At 35.8% G+C, this 20,614-nt stretch overlaps 1 protein-coding gene across 11 annotated transcripts in view; it reads left to right on the top strand.

The window, feature by feature from the left end:
- Positions 1–20,614, top strand: part of TCF12 (transcription factor 12) — a 392,889-nt gene that overhangs the window by 354,738 nt on the left and 17,537 nt on the right. For 6 of the 11 annotated variants that reach the window (XM_061431176.1, XM_061431172.1, XM_061431173.1 and 3 more), the window contains 5 exons: positions 7,879–7,952; positions 8,953–9,024; positions 9,780–9,986; positions 19,031–19,145; positions 20,202–20,364. In XM_061431176.1, coding sequence (XP_061287160.1) covers positions 7,879–7,952; positions 8,953–9,024; positions 9,780–9,986; positions 19,031–19,145; positions 20,202–20,364 — 631 coding nt within the window. The remainder of the gene's footprint in view (positions 1–7,878; positions 7,953–8,952; positions 9,025–9,779; positions 9,987–19,030; positions 19,146–20,201; positions 20,365–20,614) is intronic. The other 5 variants (XM_061431178.1, XM_061431177.1, XM_061431183.1 and 2 more) reach the window with 1 other exon arrangement.

Here is a 20,614-nt window from a genome sequence, read left to right as displayed (position 1 = left end):
CTTGGAATATATTTTCCTGAGCATTGTTTGGAGAAAAAGCATGCTGAAGAAGAAATGTATTCATTCTAAGGAAAAGACATTAGACAACTGGGTAAAAATTGCCATTTTCCTCCAACAGTTGACCTCAGAAACAGTTCTGTATTCCTGATCAGGTCACTAGTTCAGGCCATGTGGCATTGTTGTTGCTGTCAAGCCTTTTTGCATTGTTCAGGATTTCTGAAATTCAGGGCTCTGATATATCAGGGCTCTGGCTATCACCTGTGCTCTGTGAGTTAGCCTTGTGACTCTGCTAAGAAGCATTCCGGTGTGGAAATGATGAACTGCTGGCAGCTGCTTTCAGCTATTAGTGGTTCTGCCACTTTCTCAGACACCATGGCTTCAGCTGTCTAGTAAAAGTAGAACAGCTGTTCCCCGTATAGACAGGACTATGAAAGACCCATTGACTTAGAGTTGTTGTTTAACAGAGGGATGAAATTACAGGAACAATGATGTAACTTTAACCATATTCACTGTCTTGGCAGAGTTTTACTGAAGTTATCAGTGTTATTTTTGCCACAGCCCATTCCACTTTTTCATCTCAGGTAGCTATGTTGGCCCTTACTATATGTTCCCACTGCCTCTTCTCCTCTGCCCAGTAAGATAGCTATAAAGTGTCCTTTGGTTTTCCTGAACATTGGTTGGGAAGGCAGGCAGCAGAGATGCTCAGCATCTGTGAAGGAATATCAGAAAAATGAGGAATCAGAGACTTAGACATTTTTCAAAAAATAATGGTCCAAAGTAAAATCTCACATTTCCTCCTTCATTTTTATTTGATATTTAATGAATGGTATCCTCTTTCTGCCTTTAATTCAGCTGATAAATGAAAATCTGTGAACTGTTGGATTATGTAGTGAAGGTAATAATAGATTTCTTTTTCAACTCAGTTGTCATACTCAAAGAAAAATATTTTTATATATTCGTGTTGAAGTGGCAAATCAAAGACTAATTTTATACAGGTGCATCTCTCTCTCTCATCTCCTATCTAGTGTTTTCTTCTTATAACCACATACACACACATATCCCCACACACATATTCCCACACACATATCCAGGATTGACAGAGCAGACATGGAAAGGGAGGAGGAAAAAGGGACAGCACTGTGTAATAAAGTTTTCGCAGTTGAAAGAAAAGTGAGTAAGATAGAGCAAACCAGAGCTCCTAAATAATATGTGCAAATTATTTTGTACTTTGTGTGGCAGTGGCCCATTGTTGAAAGTAAAACATCCCACCCCGTGTGCTCTCTGCTGCTGCTGCTGCTGCTAAGCCACTTCAGTTGTGTCTGACTCTGCGTGACCCCATAGAGGGCAGCCCCCCAGGCTCCCCCATCCCTGGGATTCTTCAGGCAAGAACACTGGAGTGGGTTGCCATTTCCTTCTCCAATGAAAGTGAAAGTGAAGTCACTCAGTCGTGTCCGACTCTTAGTGACCCCATGGACTGCAGCCCCCAAGTCTCCTCCGTCCCTGGGATTTTCCAGGCAAGAGTACTAGAGTAGGATGCCATTGCCTTCTCCACATGTGCTCTCTATACTTGCCCTATTTCTTATGCTTGAACATCAGTCCAGCTCAACACAGACCATCTAAGAATAGTTACAACATAGGCAGTTTCTAAGGCATTCATCATTCTTGTTTAAATCCTGCTCATGTTCCTTGGGAACTTTTCAGTAGTAGTAATAATAGAAAATGCTTATGAGAAAAAAACATCTAAGATGATTATAATATTTTAGTTAAGATACTTCAGGCTGAAGGAAGGACAAACTCTTGTCTGGAGTGGATTACATAGTAAGGAGATTTGGGATATCTTGTATAAAGCCTATAGCAGGGCAAGTTCCTGGACCAGTCTGGACTCCTGCTCTATTTCTTTGAAATTCTTTCTCAAGATGGTAACAAGACAGCAGTTAAAGATACTACATGTAGTATCTTTACTACATGTAGTATATAGATATATATACTACATGTAGTATATGTATCTATATACTATGTAGATATAACCATGTCTCCTTAAGAAAAGTGAAAAGTGAAGTCAAGTCACGCAGTTGTGTCCAACTCTTTGTGACCCTATGGACTGTAGCCTACCAGGCTCCTCTGTCTGTGGGATTCTCCAGGCAAGGATACTAGAGTGGGTTGTTATTTCCTTCTCCAGTATTTCTTTGAGCCCCCTTTTTGGGGGAGGGAGCAAGAATACTGGAGTGGGTTGCCATTCCCTTCTCCAGGAGATCTTCCCGACTCAGGGATTGAACCCGGGTCTCCCACATTGTAGGCAGACGCTTTACCGTCTGAGCCACCAGGGAAGTCAGAGGACCATCTGTTATATGTCTTTTCAGAATCTTTCTCCGGAAGCCTCTTCAACAGGTTTTCCCTCATGATTCATTGATCAGTACTGGGCCTAACAGTTACTTAACAGAATTGAGACCACCATATTTGTCTTAGTTGTTAGGACTTATCCCAAGAGCTAAGGTAGAATTGCTCTTTGCAGGTTCACAGTAGGAAAGGATAGACACCCCGCCACCTTCTGAACAAAATCTGGGCTCTAGCAGCAAGGTATAAGAGAAGTATGGCTGTGTCTAATACAGTTGTCATTTGAGAAAAGACATGAGTATTTCAATTAAGAGAATGTGTTTACTAAAGAAACTTGGAAAGCAGACAAAACCGTTCTTTACCTAATTCTGGAATATCAGTCAATAAAAGTCTAATAACTGCAGCACTCAGTAGCAATCTTTGGAACACCCGCAATAAAAGCAAAGAGGATGGGGGCGAGGAGAGATAGGGAAGATTCCTCAGTTTGGACTCATTTCATCAATGAGATACTTATTTTTGTCATCTGTCAGTATGCGTATTTTTAAAGCAGTTAACCTGACTTCAGCAAGTTTTCAGTTTAGTTGAGAAAATAAGAAATAAACACATGAAAATAGAACCATCAGAATTCACTCTAAACTACAGTTATCCAGATACATTTCATAAAGAGAGTATAAAGGAGAAAGAACTTTCTGAGTTTAAAAGAAGAAGTACTACAGAGGTCAAGATGTGGAAAGTGTATGACCTGTTCATTCAGAGTTACTGAGATGACTGATCATGAGCTCTCCATATATGAAGAGCTTTGCCTCAAATGGGAAGGTTGGCTGGGGCCAGATTGCAGAAAGCAGAGCATTCAGTGCTGCACTGAGGATTGTTCAACCTTTTCTAAGGTTGCAGTGTATCATGAAAGTTTGAGTTTAGGGTGAGATTACAAAGAGAAACAACTAACAAAATAAGAAAATGCATGGTAAATAGTCCTCAGAATTTCTCTCAGCCACACAAAATGATGTTATCTATTCTTTAAATTTATTAACCAATTTTATTAGGGTGGTGTATTACTAAATCCCAGTCAGAGCAAAAACAGATCCAAAATACTAGGTGAATTTTAGATTTAGTGATTACAGAAAGCCTTTCCATATTTTCTAACCAAATAATTCGATTCTCTTATCCTTGTCAGCTAACTTGTTTTCTGAAAATAGTAAATTTCAGTGCTAGGTAATAAGTTTATTATAATCCTTCTTGGATAACAGCTAACTTTTGGGGGTGGTCACTAATATAAAGCTCAGGGCAAAGCCCAGGACAATTACAAAATCTGTTAACTATATAAACAGTTGAAAGCTTGCCCTTATCTAATAGAAGAATGTATAAGCCCAAAACCTCTACATATGTCTACAGCCAGGTATCACGTGACAGGGAAGGAAGGGAGGAAATAACCTATTCTCTGGGAAACCCCTTAGGTTTCTGCCCTTTGCACTTTTTTTCCATTATTTGTGTAACAGTGCTACAGCTGGTGAGTACAAACTAAAGATAATGATATCAAAATGATTCTAAATCGATCTGTATATTTTATTCATCCAGTAGGTTTTAAAAAGACAATGATCCAGATCTGTCTAGTGTCAAAAGTATTCTGTAGCATTGTGGTCTCTGTGTAGAACTTGAATTCCTTTCACAACCCCACAGTTCTTATCCATGACTAATAGACCATCAGTAGGCCAGGATTTGGAGAAGGCAATGGCAACCCACTCCAGTACTCTTGCCTGGAAAATCCCATGAATGGAGGAGCCTGGTAGGCTGCAGTCCAGGGGTCACTAAGAGTCGGGCACGACTGAGCGACTTTACTTTCATTTTTCACTTTTATGCATTGGAGAAGGAAATGGCAACCCATTCCAGTGTTCTTGCCTGGAGAATCCCAGGGACGGAGGAGCCTGGTGGGCTGCTGTCTATGGGGTCGCACAGAGTCGGACACGACTGAAGTGACTTAGCAGCAGCAGCAGCAGGCCAGAATTACAAAAGTCTGTGTGTCTTTTTTCATCATTGGTTACATGATTGGTTTCTTCATCACAAAGAAATAATAATAATATTTCATTGTCAGAAAGATCTTTTAGGCTCACAAACCCTGTGTGTTCGTATCTTTTACCTCATTGGCCTTGTAAAGGCAGATTAAAAACAAAAACTAAAAAAAACTGAGTACCTATTTTATGGTGAGTATTCTAAACTAATTGATAATACATATCAACCAGAATGCAGGTCCACTGATTCTCAGTATCCATTAAACTTCCATGCCCTTTTTTGAGCTTTACCAGACATAGGATGGCCTTTGTTGAACTAATGCAGTCTATCTTAACTATCCAGCCATCCCCTTTGTGACCAATAGCATGAATTTTTTAAATGACTGAGCTTTAAAGAGCTCAGTTCATGAAATACAGCCTGGCATTTGTATAAAATTCAAACAGATATAGATGATTTAACCATGTTAGTATTCTACTTTAATCAAGTTTGTCTCAAGTGGGGCAGCCTAATCTATAATTTTTTTTTAAAAAGGTTTGAGTATGTGTATGTTTTTCCAGTTTAATAAATTAACATTTTGAAGTAGACCATAGCATAAATACTTCATGTCACTATCAAAAAATAGTGAATATAGGTGATTTCTTACCTGAGTAACTCTGTGCACACATCTCATTCCTCAATACTAAGCTACTAAAGAACCACAAAAATTGCGTTTTGTAAAGCAAATGTGTGCTAACAGTTCTGAGTATTTAAACATAAAACTTGCATTAATGATCCACACAGATTAAATGTCCTGTCACAGGCTGATCACCCAAGGATGTTGGGCAAAATGGAGCAAAATGATTGAAAGTAAAATATTATAGGGCTTTCCTGGTGGTCTAGTGGTTAAGAATCCACCTGCTAAAGCAACGGACACAGTTTTGATCCCTGGTCTAGGGAGATCCCACATGCTGTAAGCCCATGTGCCACAACTACAGAACCCGGGCTCCATAACAAGAGAAACTATGTGTTGAGAAGCCTGTGTACCACAATGAAGAGTAGCTCCTGCTCACCATAACTAGAGAAAGCCTGCACCTGGCAACAGAGACCCAGTGCAGTCAAAAATAAACAGATAAATCTTTTTTTTTTTTTTTTTTTAAAAAAAAGGTCTTGCAGTCCCTTCTTTAAAAAAAAAAATATATATATATATATTAAATATTAAGGGAAACTCTTAGTCTTGCGGTCCCTTCTTTAAATATATATATATATTTATATTTATATAGTAAACATTAAAGGAAACTTTTAAAAATAATTTCAGTTCTTTTTAAAAATAGATTATGATTAACCTCTTATCTATATAAAAATTCAAAATCCTACATTAGTTTTGGAAAGCATCACCAACTCAATGGACATGAGTTTGAGCAAGCTCCAGGAGTTGGTAATGGACAGGGAGGGGAGGCCTGGCGTGCTGCTGTCCATCAGGTCACAAAGAGTCGGACACGACTGAGTAACTGAACTGAGCCGATATACTGAAATCAATGGTAAAGTGTTATTTTATTTAAAAGATTTTGTCTTTGGCCCTGCTGGCTCTTTGATGTGGCAAGAGGACTTTCTCTAGTTGCAGTACTCACTCAGGCTTCTCTTGCTATGGAGCACAGGCTCTAAAGCACACGGGCTTAGTAGCTGTGGTGCACTGACTTTTCTACTTGTGGCAGTCAGGCCTTGTTGCCCCGCAGCATGTGGGGTCTAAGTTCCCTGACCAGGGATCGAACCTTCATCCCCAGCCTGAAAAGGCGGATTCTTAACCACTGGACCACCAAGAAAGTTCCTGGTTCTTTTTATATGAATTCTTCATGTAGTCAGTTACTGGATTTTTCTGATGGCTAAATTCTACTTGCTAAATGTAAAATTAGCCCACATGCTTCTGTTTCAATGAGTAATTTTAGACTGTCCATAATTTGTGTAGTTAAATTATGATTATATTTGTATGTCTAGCAGGTTACCTTTAATGGACAGAATAATTTGTAATTTGCTTCCAAGTAAAAGAAATTGTTAGTTGATGAAGTATATATAGCATATATTTTTCTTATAATTTTAATATTTAAAAAGTTTTGTATAATTGCATTTATAATTTACATATTTACTAAATATGTAAATCATATTTAGTAATATCCATATGATTAGAAAATATAATCAAGTTATTAGGAATCTTATGTATCCAACTTTTCAACTTAACAAAATATAAATGATTAATAGGAATACAAATACTAGATTGTTCAGCTAAAGTGAACTGTAATAGTTCTGATTTACCTTAAGTTTTTAGTTTCCTAAATGTGGCAAATTAACCTAAAACAACAAGCTGTGGTGGAACATAGTTGCTGCGATTCATGGGGTCGCAAAGAGTTGGACAGGACTGAGCAGAACTGAACTGAGACAAATTAAGTAAACATTCAACTTTTCTAACTTTAGATTTCTAATATAATTCAGTTTGTTACTGAAGCTTTGGTTAAGAACAATACTATGTATTTAATTGAATGGTCTTCATTATTTTATATAAATAATTTATTTTCAAATGCAGTTATGAAATAGTAAAGATTTTTGATCAGTTGTTTTGTCTTTTTCTTTTTAAAGCTATTTTAAGACACTGCATTCTCCCCAGTACATAAATTAGTCTTTTTTTTTTCTTGTGTTTTTTTCTTTTTATTCTTTCTGTTCTGAACTTGTATCCTTTCTTTTTGTATCCTTTTTTAATAATATTGCTGCTTTTCTAAAGTTGAAGAGTAAACGTTTAATAAAATTTTCATGATAATATTTTCCAACCTAAATATGTTTTTATATAAATTATGTTGGGAAAATTTTTAGCAAAAAAACCTAAATGTATTTGCAGTCTTTTGAAATTGGTGCATTTGTGTGTTACTAGAGGCACAAATCAGTATAACCCTTTAGAAAGTAATTTTGGCCTTAATGAATTAAGGATCATAAATATGTTCGTACCTTTTAACTTAGAAATGCTATTTATCCTTAGACATGTTCCCCAAAAGGAAAACACAGCATTTTTTATCATTCATAATATAGTGATACTCAATTACTATTCATAATAGCCAAATGAAAGCAACCAAAGTGTCCAGCAGTGAGGTAATGGTGGTTAAGCAAATTATGATGTAGAGAATCAGGTGAATATTAATGTAAATCATTAATAGCATTATCATAAAGACTGTAAAATATGATAGAAGGGCAGAATTTAAATTATGTATATTTTAAGTACATTTTCTCAAGATTCATGTGCATGTGGACAAAGTGTGAAGAACATGTAAACATAAAAGTAGTTACATGTTAAAGTATAGTTTATTCCCTCAACTCCCTCCATTATTTTAATAATGAAAAAAATTTTAATGCGTTGGGCTTATCAGTAGCCAATACCATGCTGAAGACTGAACAAAAATTTTCACATAAATTTGTACACACTTAGCAATAGTATATCTTTGCCCTTTCCTTCAGAACATTATCAAGATCACTGAGTTAACCAAGGTGTGTGGGTGCTTTGGGGTTTTGTTTCAACAGGTACCAGTCAGTGGCCCAGACCTGGAGGTCAAGCTCCTTCATCCCCAAGCTATGAAAACTCACTCCACTCCCTGGTAAGAGCCTCTGAGAAACATACAAGATCTATTTCGTCTAATAGTATGGAGTTGTTTTTTGTTTTTTTTTTCCCCCCCAGAAAATCTTGAGTAACAATGAAAAAACAGTAGGATAGCATTACACATGAATTCTTTGCTAACAAATGGCCTGATTTAGCTGAACAATATGAGACACATCGGGTGTGCCTTTTGCCATCTGTTCTTTGGGACATTGGTTTTAGGACAGCTGGTTTTAAAATAGTGTTATAGGATTCTTGCTTCTTTGACAGATCTAGGGTTTAATTTTACTGTAATTTTATGTTTATATGTAAAGGAAGTTTAAAGGGAAAAAAACCCAGAGACCAAGTAAGAGAAAATTAGTTGAGCAATGCAAAATGATTGTATTTTACTCTTTCTCATATGATACTGCGTATAGTTGATTACATTTCTATTAAAAGTTTTAAATGCAACATCAGTTATTTTTGTCATGAAGAGTATTGTTTTCCACATTCTCTTTTTATTAAAAAATGTGTAAATTGTATTGATAGAACCATAGACAAACAAGGCAGTAGAATAAAGGAGCCTGTCTAGGTATTGAGCATGAAGAATTTGTGGTAGGATGTTAACTACTGTTGCCTTTCTATGCTTACCACAGAATTACGAAGCATTATAAAAACAAACTAAGGATGACTTGATGGAATGCTAAGTCATGCTATTCAGTAATTCCAGGTTGCAAATAGAAAAGTTCTTTTTCTGTGACTAACAGAACATTTTAAATTAAAGGAAAGTTTTCTTCTCACATTTAAGCAAATATAAGCAATGTGTGCTATTTAGATGCTAACCTTATAACTTTGCTGTTAAATCCCAGCCTTCTCATACCTTAATACAAAGTAGATCTTGCAGGTCTCCGCGTTAACTTTACTAACATGTTATGCTGACATGCACATCAGCTATTTCCTCATCTCTTTTGGAGTTAATCTTAACCTGTGCTTTGCCTCCTGTTCTGTCTTGACTTTGCCAGAAAAATCGAGTTGAGCAGCAACTTCACGAGCATTTGCAAGATGCAATGTCCTTCTTAAAGGATGTCTGTGAGGTACTATTTCTTTTAGATGGTGCCTTTTTTGTGTTTCAGTTAATTATACTTCCTATTATCCATTTAAAATCTTCAAGCCTGTGCAGACTCCAGAGTCTTTTAAAATCAAACAATGACTATTTTCGTTTTTGTAACAATATGTAAGAATAGGCCTTTGTTCTCATATATTGTTGAGTATGATTCTTTTTAAAAGAGCTCTACTGGCATGTGCTTTTGGTTTTTTAAATTCTAATATGTTTGTGTATGGGGCATGTATATATCCACAGACAGATATTATTTCATCAGTTTTGGGAAAAGAGCACATTTGGATATGGTCACCATTTCAGATAGGTATTAAATATTCACTTAAAACAAAATTACAACTTAAATCTGATGGATTTGAGAACCCTTCCCCACGTTGCCCTCGTTTTGATGTTAAAATACAGGTTATCTTTTTTATCAATGATAATTGAATGCCAGATACTGTAGAGTAGCCTTCAGCTTTTGTAGATGCTAAAAGAAATAACCTCATGCTAGACTGATAAATAGATTTTTATGAAGCAGTGATTTGCTTCTGAAGCTTTGGTAATTTAGCATAGTTTACAAATATCCTTTCTTTGATTGTTTATTTATAATACAGGTAGTTTCTTTTGAAGCTACTTGATGTTGCATATTCACTTGCTGTCTTCTGTATATCCCAAAGTAGAAATCATAGCAATTTAATGCATGCAACAGATAAAAGCAGTAACCTCCATGTCTTCTTTCAATCCCTACAGCAATCTCGGATGGAGGATCGTTTGGACAGACTGGATGATGCTATCCATGTGCTGAGGAACCATGCCGTGGGACCTTCTACCAGTTTGCCTGCTGGTCACAGTGATATACACAGTTTATTGGGACCATCGCATAATGCACCAATCGGAAGCCTCAATTCAAACTACGGTGGATCAAGCCTTGTTACAAGCAGTCGATCTGCTTCAATGGTAAAATAGTGCTCATGCTTTTTGAAATAACCCCTGAAGCATGTTTTCCTAAATGTCTTTTGTGAAATCTTTTAGGGAGAGGGTCCTTCTTTTTATAAACAAGGTAGATTGGTTTTTAAGAATTTCTTTACTGTTTTGGACAGGGTCATTGGCTGAGCATTTGACCTTAAAATCCTGCTATGATCATGTGCAAAAAACAGAAACTTTATACAGAGATCATATTAGCTTAAACTTGAATTTTTTTTTTTCGGATGTATAATAAATTGATGGAACATTGAAACAATGTGTAGAAAGTCTTCATAGCAAAAGCAAGAAAGCAAGACTGATTTTCACGGGTTCTGGTATAGAAAAACTGTTTAATAAATTTGGAACCAGCCTTCAATAGAACGGAACACAATAGTATTTGTACAAGTCCAAATTTAAGTTTTTTTCCCAAAGAAAAAAATGTGAGGTAGTTTTGAGAATGGCTGTAATTTAAGTGACAATGAAAGGAAACGATTTTAGATTAATGCCTGAAGAGAATAAAATCATTCAATCCATCTTTTTAAAAGCATGGTAATTCTTTAAAGTAGGGAAAAGTAGCATTCTGCAGCCGTGCAAATCGAAAATTCTGTGTTGAATGTCTTAACTTATTTTTTATATAAATTATGTTTTAAAGTAATGAAGTTTTTTTTGAACCTGCTATTTAATTGAAACCATGTGTTTGCATGTTTATATCATGGTTCTTAAGATTCATTGCATGCTGTGAAATATTCTCCTATGAAACAGATTTCTGACTGTAAACCATGTGATCAAGGCTAACACTCAGCTATCATCGAAATAATTAGGTGCCCCAAATGCTGAAGTCTTGTGTTCTGTAAAATAGGATTGTTTCCAGATTTTTACATTCACATGTCAGGGAGCCATTTATATTCATTTTGGAGCTGCTGAAGTAAACATCAAACAAGGCTGCCTGGTTTCCTAAGAACAATGTTTTCAGCGACATGGGTGACGTTAGATGCCTGCATATCTTAACAACTGTGTTTTTGTTTTTTAATATCAGAAGATCTTAAAATTTCAGTTCAGTTCAGTCGCTCAGTTGTGTCGGACTCTTTGCAACCCCATGAATCGCAGCACGCCAGGCCTCCCTGTCCATCACCAACTCCTGGAGTTCACTCAGACTCACATCCATCGAGTCAGTGATGCCATCCAGTCATCTCATGCTCTGTCATCCCCTTCTCCTCCTGCCCCTAATCCCTCCCATCATCAGAGTCTTTTCCAATGAGTCAACTCTTAGCATGAGGTGGCCAAAGTACTGGAGTTTCAGCTTTAGCATCATTCCTTCCAAAGAAATCCCAGGGCTGATCTCCTTCAGAATGGACTAGTTGGATCTCCTTGCAGTCCAAGGGACTCTCAGGCTTTTTTAAAATTAACTTTTGTTGCTGTTGATAAACTAATAAATGCAAAAACATTTATAAATTACTGAATTCATAGAAATTTAAGGCAGTATTTTTATCACTACTAGTGATAGTAGCAAAATAATTTTAATATTATAATAAGATAGCATTTGTTGCAAATATAAATTATTACTTTGCTGAAATACCATCTATCCTTATTCAGAAGAAGGACTTGTAAATCCTCACCTCTTAATCATTTTTAATTCTTCATTGTTAATAGCTCACTGCTCCTACTTCACTTTATCTGCTACAACATTTGATATATCTCTGCTGCTGCTGCTAAGTCGCTTCAGTCGTGTCCGACTCTGTGCGACCCCATAGACGGCAGCCCACCAGGCTCCCCCGTCCCTGGGATTCTCCAGGCAAGAACACTGGAGTGGGTTGCCATTTCCTTCTCCAATGCATGAAAGTGAAAAGTGAAAGTGAAGTCGCTCAGTCGTCTCCCTCTCTTAGCGACACCATGGACTGCAGCCTACCAGCTATATCTCTGGATCCTCTTAAATAAATGTAGAGTTTGTATGAAATGGAACTTCTGTCTTTGGGAGGTTGTTTTTATCAACTTTGGATACAAGTTGGAAAAGAAATTTTTCAAAATCCATTCTTCCAAAGCCATATAAAAACCTAGTATTTAAAAGGACTTGTAGAGGGGAAATTTGTTTCATTAGATATTGCCCTGAAACTTGTAATTAAGAAAGTAGCTTCCATTATATCCACTAGGAATATGCTGCTTGTTTCAGAGTTGCCAGAGATATTCTTTAAAAAGGAAAAAAACTGAAGGTAATATAGAAAAAATAGAGTTCTGAAACATGAGGTGAATCTGACATAGTCTGAGAAGCAGCATCAGTGCTGCAGCAACTTAGTTGCTTATTTTATCTATCAAGGTCTTCTTTCAGTTTTTATAACCTTCTTAGAGAACACAGAGCTGGGGAAAATCTGCCAGGATCTGCTATATCCAACCCATCCAGATGTAATCACTAATGAGATGGAGATGCAGATGTTTCTGCCAGGCTTACCCTCAAATATTATTAACTGACAAGATCTGACAGTGTCAAGTGAGTCAGTATTAAATTCCCATCCTTCTGAAATGAACTTTTTAGCTGTGAATACTCATTTCTCAGTTTCAGCAAAAGACCAAAGGATGGAATGAAATTAAAATCACAGTCAGCCATTGACTGTCCCAGCTAAGTGTTAGGCATATTGTTGAGGAAAATTTATCCTGGTGGCTGTTATTCGTGTCTGAGGGCTTCCATCAGTACTACCAGGAGCCTTGCTTACATGCCTGACAGCTTTTTTCATGTTCTGAGAGAGTGTGTAATTTGGAGAACATATTGTTGTAACTATTGCCAGCCATCTCCAAGAGTTAATCTCCTGCCTGTATGTGTCTCACCTTCATGTATTCTAACTGTTAATGACTAAGAAATGATACAATTTTACATTCTGGAAACACTTTTTTTGTCTTGCTTAACTTTCTGGTAGTTTATGTTTTTTTCCTCTGTATTAACATAAATTGTTATTTGGGGGGCTTCCCTGGTGACTCAGACGATTAAGAATTTGCCTGTAGTGCAAGAGACCTGGATTCGATCCCTGGGTCGGGAAGATCCCCTGGAGAAGGGAATGGCTTCCCACTGCAGTGTCTTGCCTGGAGAGTTCCATGGACAGAGGAGCCTAGTGGTCTACAGTCCATGGGGTCACAAAGATACTTTTCCTCTGTGTTAACCTAAGTTAATATTTCTTAGACCCCTACAAATGGAGGTTTACATGGCCACAATTACAAAGTAACCACAGAAATAGCAGTTTATCAGCAATTCTGTATCACCATTTAGAATCTGTAAAGTCAACTTCCCTCAATATTTAATTTTCATCATTCCATTTATTTTTCTGTAGAGAGTAGAACTAGTCTGCTAAACCTTTCTAGGAACTCCATAGAACGTGCAAATAAAATCTTTGATGTAATGGATTTTTGTTCTCCTGGGCATTTATTAGAGGTCACCATTTTAATTCCAGGTTTTGAATATGATGTTACTTTCTCTCCTAGCGTTATAGACAAGAAGAACCAGAAACTTTTTCTGTAAAAGGTCAGATAGTAAATATTTTCAGCTTTGCAGGGTATATGCTCTGTATCACAATTACTTAACTCTGATTCAGTAACATGAAAGCACCCATAGGTGTTACAAAAACAAATGGGTGTGTCTGTGCTTTGATAAAGCTTTATTTATAGAAAGGACCTCCTTTATTAGCTTAAAAAAATAAAATAAAAAACAGGACCAGATTTGGACCACAGACATACTTTGCCAGTCCCTAGTTTAGAACATAAATTAGCTTCCCAGTGTAGGAAGTGAGAATTAGCAAGGTTTTTTTTTATTTTTCTTTTTCTTGGCACCTATCGCTCTTTTCATATTTCATTTCAATCAGTAGTTTGGGAGTTTTGTGAAGTAGTTGAAATATTTAAGGTGAGCCAGAATTAACTGAGAATAGAAGACGACGACTTGATGGCAGGATAAAAGTAATACAGAAAGTTCTGCTCTCAACCTTCCAAGTGCTTCCAAGATTACTAGTGATATGAATTCTACATGGGCAGGTTAACCAAATAGTCTCCTTGATCACAGAAGTAGCTTTGTTCCTGAGAACTTTTCCTGACATTATCAGTTACAACAAAAGCACTAAGATCATCTGCAGCTTATAGTAATGATTTGTAGATACATTTGTCTTTCATAGATGAAATAATTACTATTTTTATTACTATTTTTTTATTTCACACAAAGATAATAAGACTACTACCTGCCAAAAATATTAATAGGGCTCAATATCAGAAGACCTAACTTTGTTGTTTATTTATTTATGGCTGTGCTGGGTCTTCGTTGCTCTGCGGGCTTTTTCTTTAGTTGCAGCCAGTCTATGCGGGCTTTTTTCATTAGTTGCGGAAAGTGGGGGCTACTCGCAGTGCGGGGGCTTCCCACTGTGTGGCTTCTCTTGTGGAGTACGGGCTCTAGGGTGTGTGGGCTTTAGTAGTTGCAGCTCTCAGGCTCCAAAGCACAGTACTTGTGGTGCACAGCCTTAGTTGCTCCACAGCATGTGGGACCTTCCTGGATCAGGAATTGAACCTGTGTCCTGCATTGGCAGGCGGATTCTTTACCACTGAGCCACCAGAGAAGCCCCCTGATTGTTGTTTCTTTTAACTGAACAAACTTGACTAGCACAAAAGGTTAGGATTAAAAGAGATTCCAACCACAGAAATAACATATTTTAGGTATCAATATACACAATAATTAAATATGCTGAAGATTATTATATCAGAAAAAAAAGCTAGTAATTGGATAATTCCTACTTCTTCTCATATAATTAGTGTAGCCTGTCTGCCCTAGTTTCAACATTTCCTCTTACTTTTGAATAGGGTTAACGTTTTCATTTACTCAATTTCTTATTCCCTTTCAGTATTTTTGACAGATTCTCCATATCCTCTTAATCCAAATATAAAATTAAGGCTTTATCAGACACTGTTATTAGCATGTGATGTATCATTTAAAACACAAAATCAGGATTTTTAGAACTACTGAAATGTGAGCACTGTACAGACTGTAGTTTTGCTCTCATTTACTTAGTCTAAGAATGAGCTCTTGGAATAAACTGCTGACTGGAAAAAAGTTAATAAGTGGAAAACTGAAAAGGAATGAGACTCATTGATTTCATTTAGGCATTGCAAAGAGATTTCAGCAATATAAAGTTATCGTACATCACATCTGTTTATGGCTGTAATATCTAAAATACCAAGGCCCAATGAGATAGCTCTGTAGCTCTTTTATCTTTAACACAAAGTACCCAGTTATTGTTCAGACCATGATTTCAACTTCAAACTAAGTTGGATTAAAAGCTTTATATTAATGGAAGCTTGATGCAAATCTTTAAAAGTTCCTTATTTATGATACCAGATGAAATTACATCCATGAGATCTTTTGATTTTGTTATAGGTCCTAAGGAAATTTAACTCTGGCATGTCTTTTTTTTTGTATTGCTTGTTTTTGTTGCTTAAGCTATAGTTAGAAATGTGTGTCTTGTATGAAAGCAAACAATGTTCAATTGTAGAACTTAGAGCTACCTTACATAATGATTTTAAAATATAAATCATATCTGATTTCTAAATCCTAAAGCAATTAAACTATATTTTTCCTAGTTTTAAAAGATTTAAGATTGTTATTAAAGACTAACAAATAGAGTAATATTTTATTCAAGATTTTAAGCACTTTTTGTCACATATCAAGTAAATTTGGAATCATTTTAGCCATATGTTTGAACAGTATTTAATTTTATTAGTAAAGATTTATATACAGTAGAAATTGTGTGTGTAGGTTTCAGCTAAACTAAAGCAGTTTGGTTTTTAACTGTACTTTACTTTTTCTAACCAATTTTTTCCTAAATGGGCATCTTAATTTTTTTTATTTTCATTAAGAATACATTATAGTGCTTTTAAAGCATTTTGATGCCATTTTTTTTAAACTCAAAATTGTTTAAATGTCAACTTTTAAGCTTGAAAATCAGACAGCTTATATATTTACGGAAATATTATTCAAAAGGAACCATAACAAATAGAATTCTTCCAAGTTTTAGCATAAAACCCTCTTCAGGTAAAACAAAATACATACAGTACATAAAGATCCTTTAACCAGTCTGTAGATTAATAGTAAATAGTTAAATCGCTAGTATTCAGTGAATGGTACAAAGTGAGCGAATTATTAGAATAGAATTCAGAATCAGAGAGGAGTTCATGGTGAGTATTTTTCAGTCTGTCCCTTAATTCACAAGATCTCTTATTCATCAACTAATTAGATTTAACATCTTTCCATTGTGGGTGTTGAAGCCATTGGCCAAATTAAATGAAAACAAGTCCCTTGTCGGATGCTCCCACAAAAATAAGGCCATACATAGATTGTAAAGGTTCAGAATGCAAGATGACGTCATTTAATGGAATGGGCCTTTTATTCTGAAGTGGAGCTCTTCATAATAATCGAGATTTAGAGCATAGCAGGCCTAGAAGTTTTCCTTCCCCTGCTAGTCCCCCAAGAGAAGCAGCCTGTCAGCTGTATGCTAACGAGATGAACAATTAAACAAGGTCCTATCTGGCCGGCCCCACAGACTCTGAGCTCAGACAAAGAACTGTTTATACACCTGTTGCGTGTGTGGACAGAGCCATTTGAATGCGTAGCTGCAGATTAAAGGGAGGACATGGGAGCCAGGGTGAGCATTGGTTAAAGAAAACTGTAAGAACTGTGAAAGTGAAATTCTCTAGAAAATATATGAGGCCCATTTGCAAGTAGAATCAAGTTACAAACAAAAAGTTCCTGCTAACTTCATTAATATGAAAAACTCCAGACTTAAAAGTTTTTGCTAGTCTGAGACCATTTTTTAAAGGTTCAATTTTTTCAAGGTTGGTGTGAGAGAATATTTAGTTTGTAGTATTCCATAGAGACAAAGATATTTACCGGCATTTTATATCACAAAACAAATTGAGTAACCTTTCTGATTTTCCTTCAGGGAAAAGCAAAATCTCTAAGGTTTATTGTTTAGGTAATGATCCTTTGTCTGCCAATCCTTTCATCAGAAAGGAGGTGATAGAACATTTTTATTAGTTGAGATTCAGAAAATCAAAGAATTATTTATACTAATGAAGTAAAAAAAAAATAAGAATTTCACAGATATATCATCACTTACCACTCAGTGAAATTCAGTTTGTTCAATGGTATTGTCTTCTGAAGCTCTAAAATAGGTTTCACAGATAAAATACATAGTAAATATACTTATGTTTAAATTTTAAAAGCCTATTTTTAAAAATACTTGGTATGATAACTCAAAATACTATAGAAGAGCAAAATTAACACATATTACCAAAGAACATAGGAAGTTTTAAGTCCACATTGTAAATACAAACATAGAATCTTTTAGCTTTTGCTTTATCCTGCAATGACTTCCTCAGCCAGTCAAAAATTATTCTATCTTTAGAATACATTATTCTACATTATCTTTAAATACATTATCTTTAAAATAGGCTGAGGCTCCTAAGTTCCCAAATAATTTGTAGCTACGTGTTATATCTATATCGTCTATTTTTATAAAAAGGAATTTTGAACCAACTTTCCCCTCAAATCATGAGTAGTTATAGCTAGCTTGAAAGCAACCTATGTGTTAAGAATAAACATGACTAGGATTCCCTAGAGATAGGGTATCATAAACTTTTAAAAATGATTTCCTCTCTTGAAAGTAATTTTCACAGTCTACTTCACTTGTTATTAGGTTTAGTTCTTCAGGTTTTTCTCAAGATTTTTTTATTGGGGGTGTGTTGAAGTTCAGTGTAGAAGTAAAGGTTAAGGGATAAGGAAAGATTTCCTAAGTAGTAAGGGTGCAGAAGACTACTTTGATTTCTGTGGTCCCTTCCCAGCTTTAAGATTTTATTATTCTAATGAGTGATGAATTTGTGTGGTTTAGAAAAAGGATGTAGTCAATGCTTGATCATCCAGGGGAGTAGTGACACACCTAATCTTCAAATAATTTTAAAAGTAGCTGTGGAATACATTAAATGGTTTTTGTTGTTGTTTTGTTGTTTAACTACATTAAAGGTAAGAATAAAGGCAGAGGACAGACATTTCTTCAAAAGTAAGGTGAAAGACCTGGTTTGTTCTGATCAGATTCAGTACCAGTAGCCTGCATTGCCTGAAACTTTTGTGTCTTTTGTTTGGCTCACAGGAAACCAAAGGATAAACTTGCATAGGGGTATTTATATTAGGGTAAAATCCATACAAAGTCATGAAAGAGAAAAGCTATATTAATTACTCAAGAGGGATTCAAAGCATGGTGTTTTACTGGGATTGAAGGATTTGTTGAAAAACAGTGGTTCTCATGTATAACTCCAGGCAATAAATCTATTTAATCAAAAGCTTAATCTTCTAGTTGACTCGTCTGCTATTGTTCTAATAAAAAGCTTCAGTTGTAACAGTTTTTCTAAAAATATTGCATTAGCTAAAATTACATGCCATAGCTTCTCAGTTTAAGTTAACTGCGACTTGTCTAAATCTGATTAAAACTGAGAATAAAAATATATGGCAATTTTGGTTCCTGGAAATGTAGAACTTCTAAGCTATTTTAATTTTGTATTGCTTTTGCTGCTCTTTTAATTTTTTTTTAAGAAGAAATACAAATTCATGGATACTTTAACATATTTCAGTAGTATGTAGAATAGGTTTTCAGATTGACTGATACAGAATAGAGCTTATAATATACTGTGCTCTCACAAAGAGTTGGGCATGACTGAGTGACTAAGCACAGCACCGCACATAGCATATAGAGTGCTTTATCTCTGTTAGCTCATTTGCTTCTCACAGCAACCCTCTGTGGAATATAAACTTTGAAAGTTAAAATTTTTTAAAATATTTTTTAAAAAATATTTTTGCTCAGAAACAGTACTACTACTATCAAGTCTTTTACAGTTCAAAACCCAGAAAAGTGACATCCAAAAACAGTTGCTAAATTTAGATAAGTGATACTGTTTTCTCTATTAAACTCAGTGAAAGAATTTGAACAGTTACTGCCCCATGAACATTTTTGTTTGTTTGTTTACTTTAGGTTGGAACTCATCGAGAAGACTCTGTCAGTCTCAATGGCAATCATTCAGTCCTGTCTAGTACGGTCACTGCTTCAAGCACAGACTTGAACCATAAAACACAGGAGAATTATAGAGGTAACTGTATTGTTGGTTTTCAGCAGTAGTGCAGACAGAGGTATCATTTGGAGCTCTGTCACCTTTTTCACAGTCAAATTGACATCTGTTCATCAAAAGTCATCTTAGAATTCCAAACAATGTTACTATTGCATTAATGTCCAGGGTAGACATTTAGGGTTCAGTACTTTGATCGGTTTAGCTGATCCAATTATAGATGTTTATTGATGGATGGAACCCTGTACAAACTGTTGTTCAGTGTTTACTGGTCATCTTTTTAGCTTCTGTTCTTTTTTTTCCCCCCCTTTTTTGGCCGCACAGCAAGGCATGCAGGATCTTAGTTCCCTAACCTGGGATTGAACCCACACCCCCTGCAGTGGAGGCACGGAGTCTTAACCTCTGCATCGCCAGGAAAGACCCTGTCCTGTCTCTTTTTAAATCACTTCCCCTCATGGATGAGTCTTCATGGTCCCTAGAGGCAGTGAGAAAGATATTTCTGGCTATATTTAGAGTTCTGAATGATAATAGCTGTTGTTTAGAAGATTATAATTTAATTGGAGAGACAGATAATTCTTGTAAAAAGCAAACTGTGGCCAATGTTATAGTAGACCTTATAAATAAGTACAAATATATAGGTAATAAAAGATCATCAAAGTAAAGTTTTCCCAATTATATTTAACCATGATACCTGTTTTATTGTGTTTGTCCAGGAAAATGTTAAAGCTTATTTCCTTTACCTTGGCAGCATCTTAAAAGTTGGTTTCTAAAATGCATCATGTTTCTCATACCTTGTTTAACTTTTAAATGGTACCTGAAAGTGAACATTGGACTCACCATTGGGGTCAACCTTGTTTGTTTGTTTGTTTTTTTAATACAGATGCTTTAGAAAGCATTTTTTTCTAAAGTTTGTGGACACGCTCTGTGCAAGTCTGAATAGCTTACCCTTTTACATCTTCAGATTTCCATCATAGCTCTAAAACAACTAAGGATATTTGCCATCAAGAAAGTTTTTTGCTGTCTTAATTCTAATTCACAAATGAGTCTGGACGTTTATTTTGTTCTTTGCCTCTTTGTTAGGTGGCTTGCAAAGTCAGTCTGGAACTGTTGTTCCAACAGAAATCAAGACTGAAAATAAAGAGAAAGATGAAAACCTTCATGAACCTCCTTCATCAGATGACATGAAATCAGATGATGAATCCTCCCAAAAAGATATCAAAGTTTCATCTAGAGGCAGAACAAGGTATTTGTTACTATCCAAGTCACATTTCACTCACTTGCCATGGGTGAAAAGTGTCAGCTGTGTTGTAGATACTGTGTTGGGACTTTTATGTCTGTCATCTCATTTAATCCTCACAGCATCCCTAAACAGGAGACATATGAGGCTGATTCTAAGTTTGTTTTCCATGTTTCCAACAATATTTTAGGGTCTGCATATAAAAAAGAATTACTTTTCTCCCCTCAGTGCTTATAGTCTGTACGACAGCTAGAGA

This window comes from Bos javanicus, chromosome 10 (genome assembly GCF_032452875.1).
Source record: "Bos javanicus breed banteng chromosome 10, ARS-OSU_banteng_1.0, whole genome shotgun sequence".
Taxonomy (NCBI): Eukaryota; Metazoa; Chordata; class Mammalia; order Artiodactyla; family Bovidae; genus Bos; species Bos javanicus.
The sequence above is the reverse complement of the archived record's forward strand: the minus strand, read 5'-3'. Positions and strand labels throughout refer to the sequence as shown.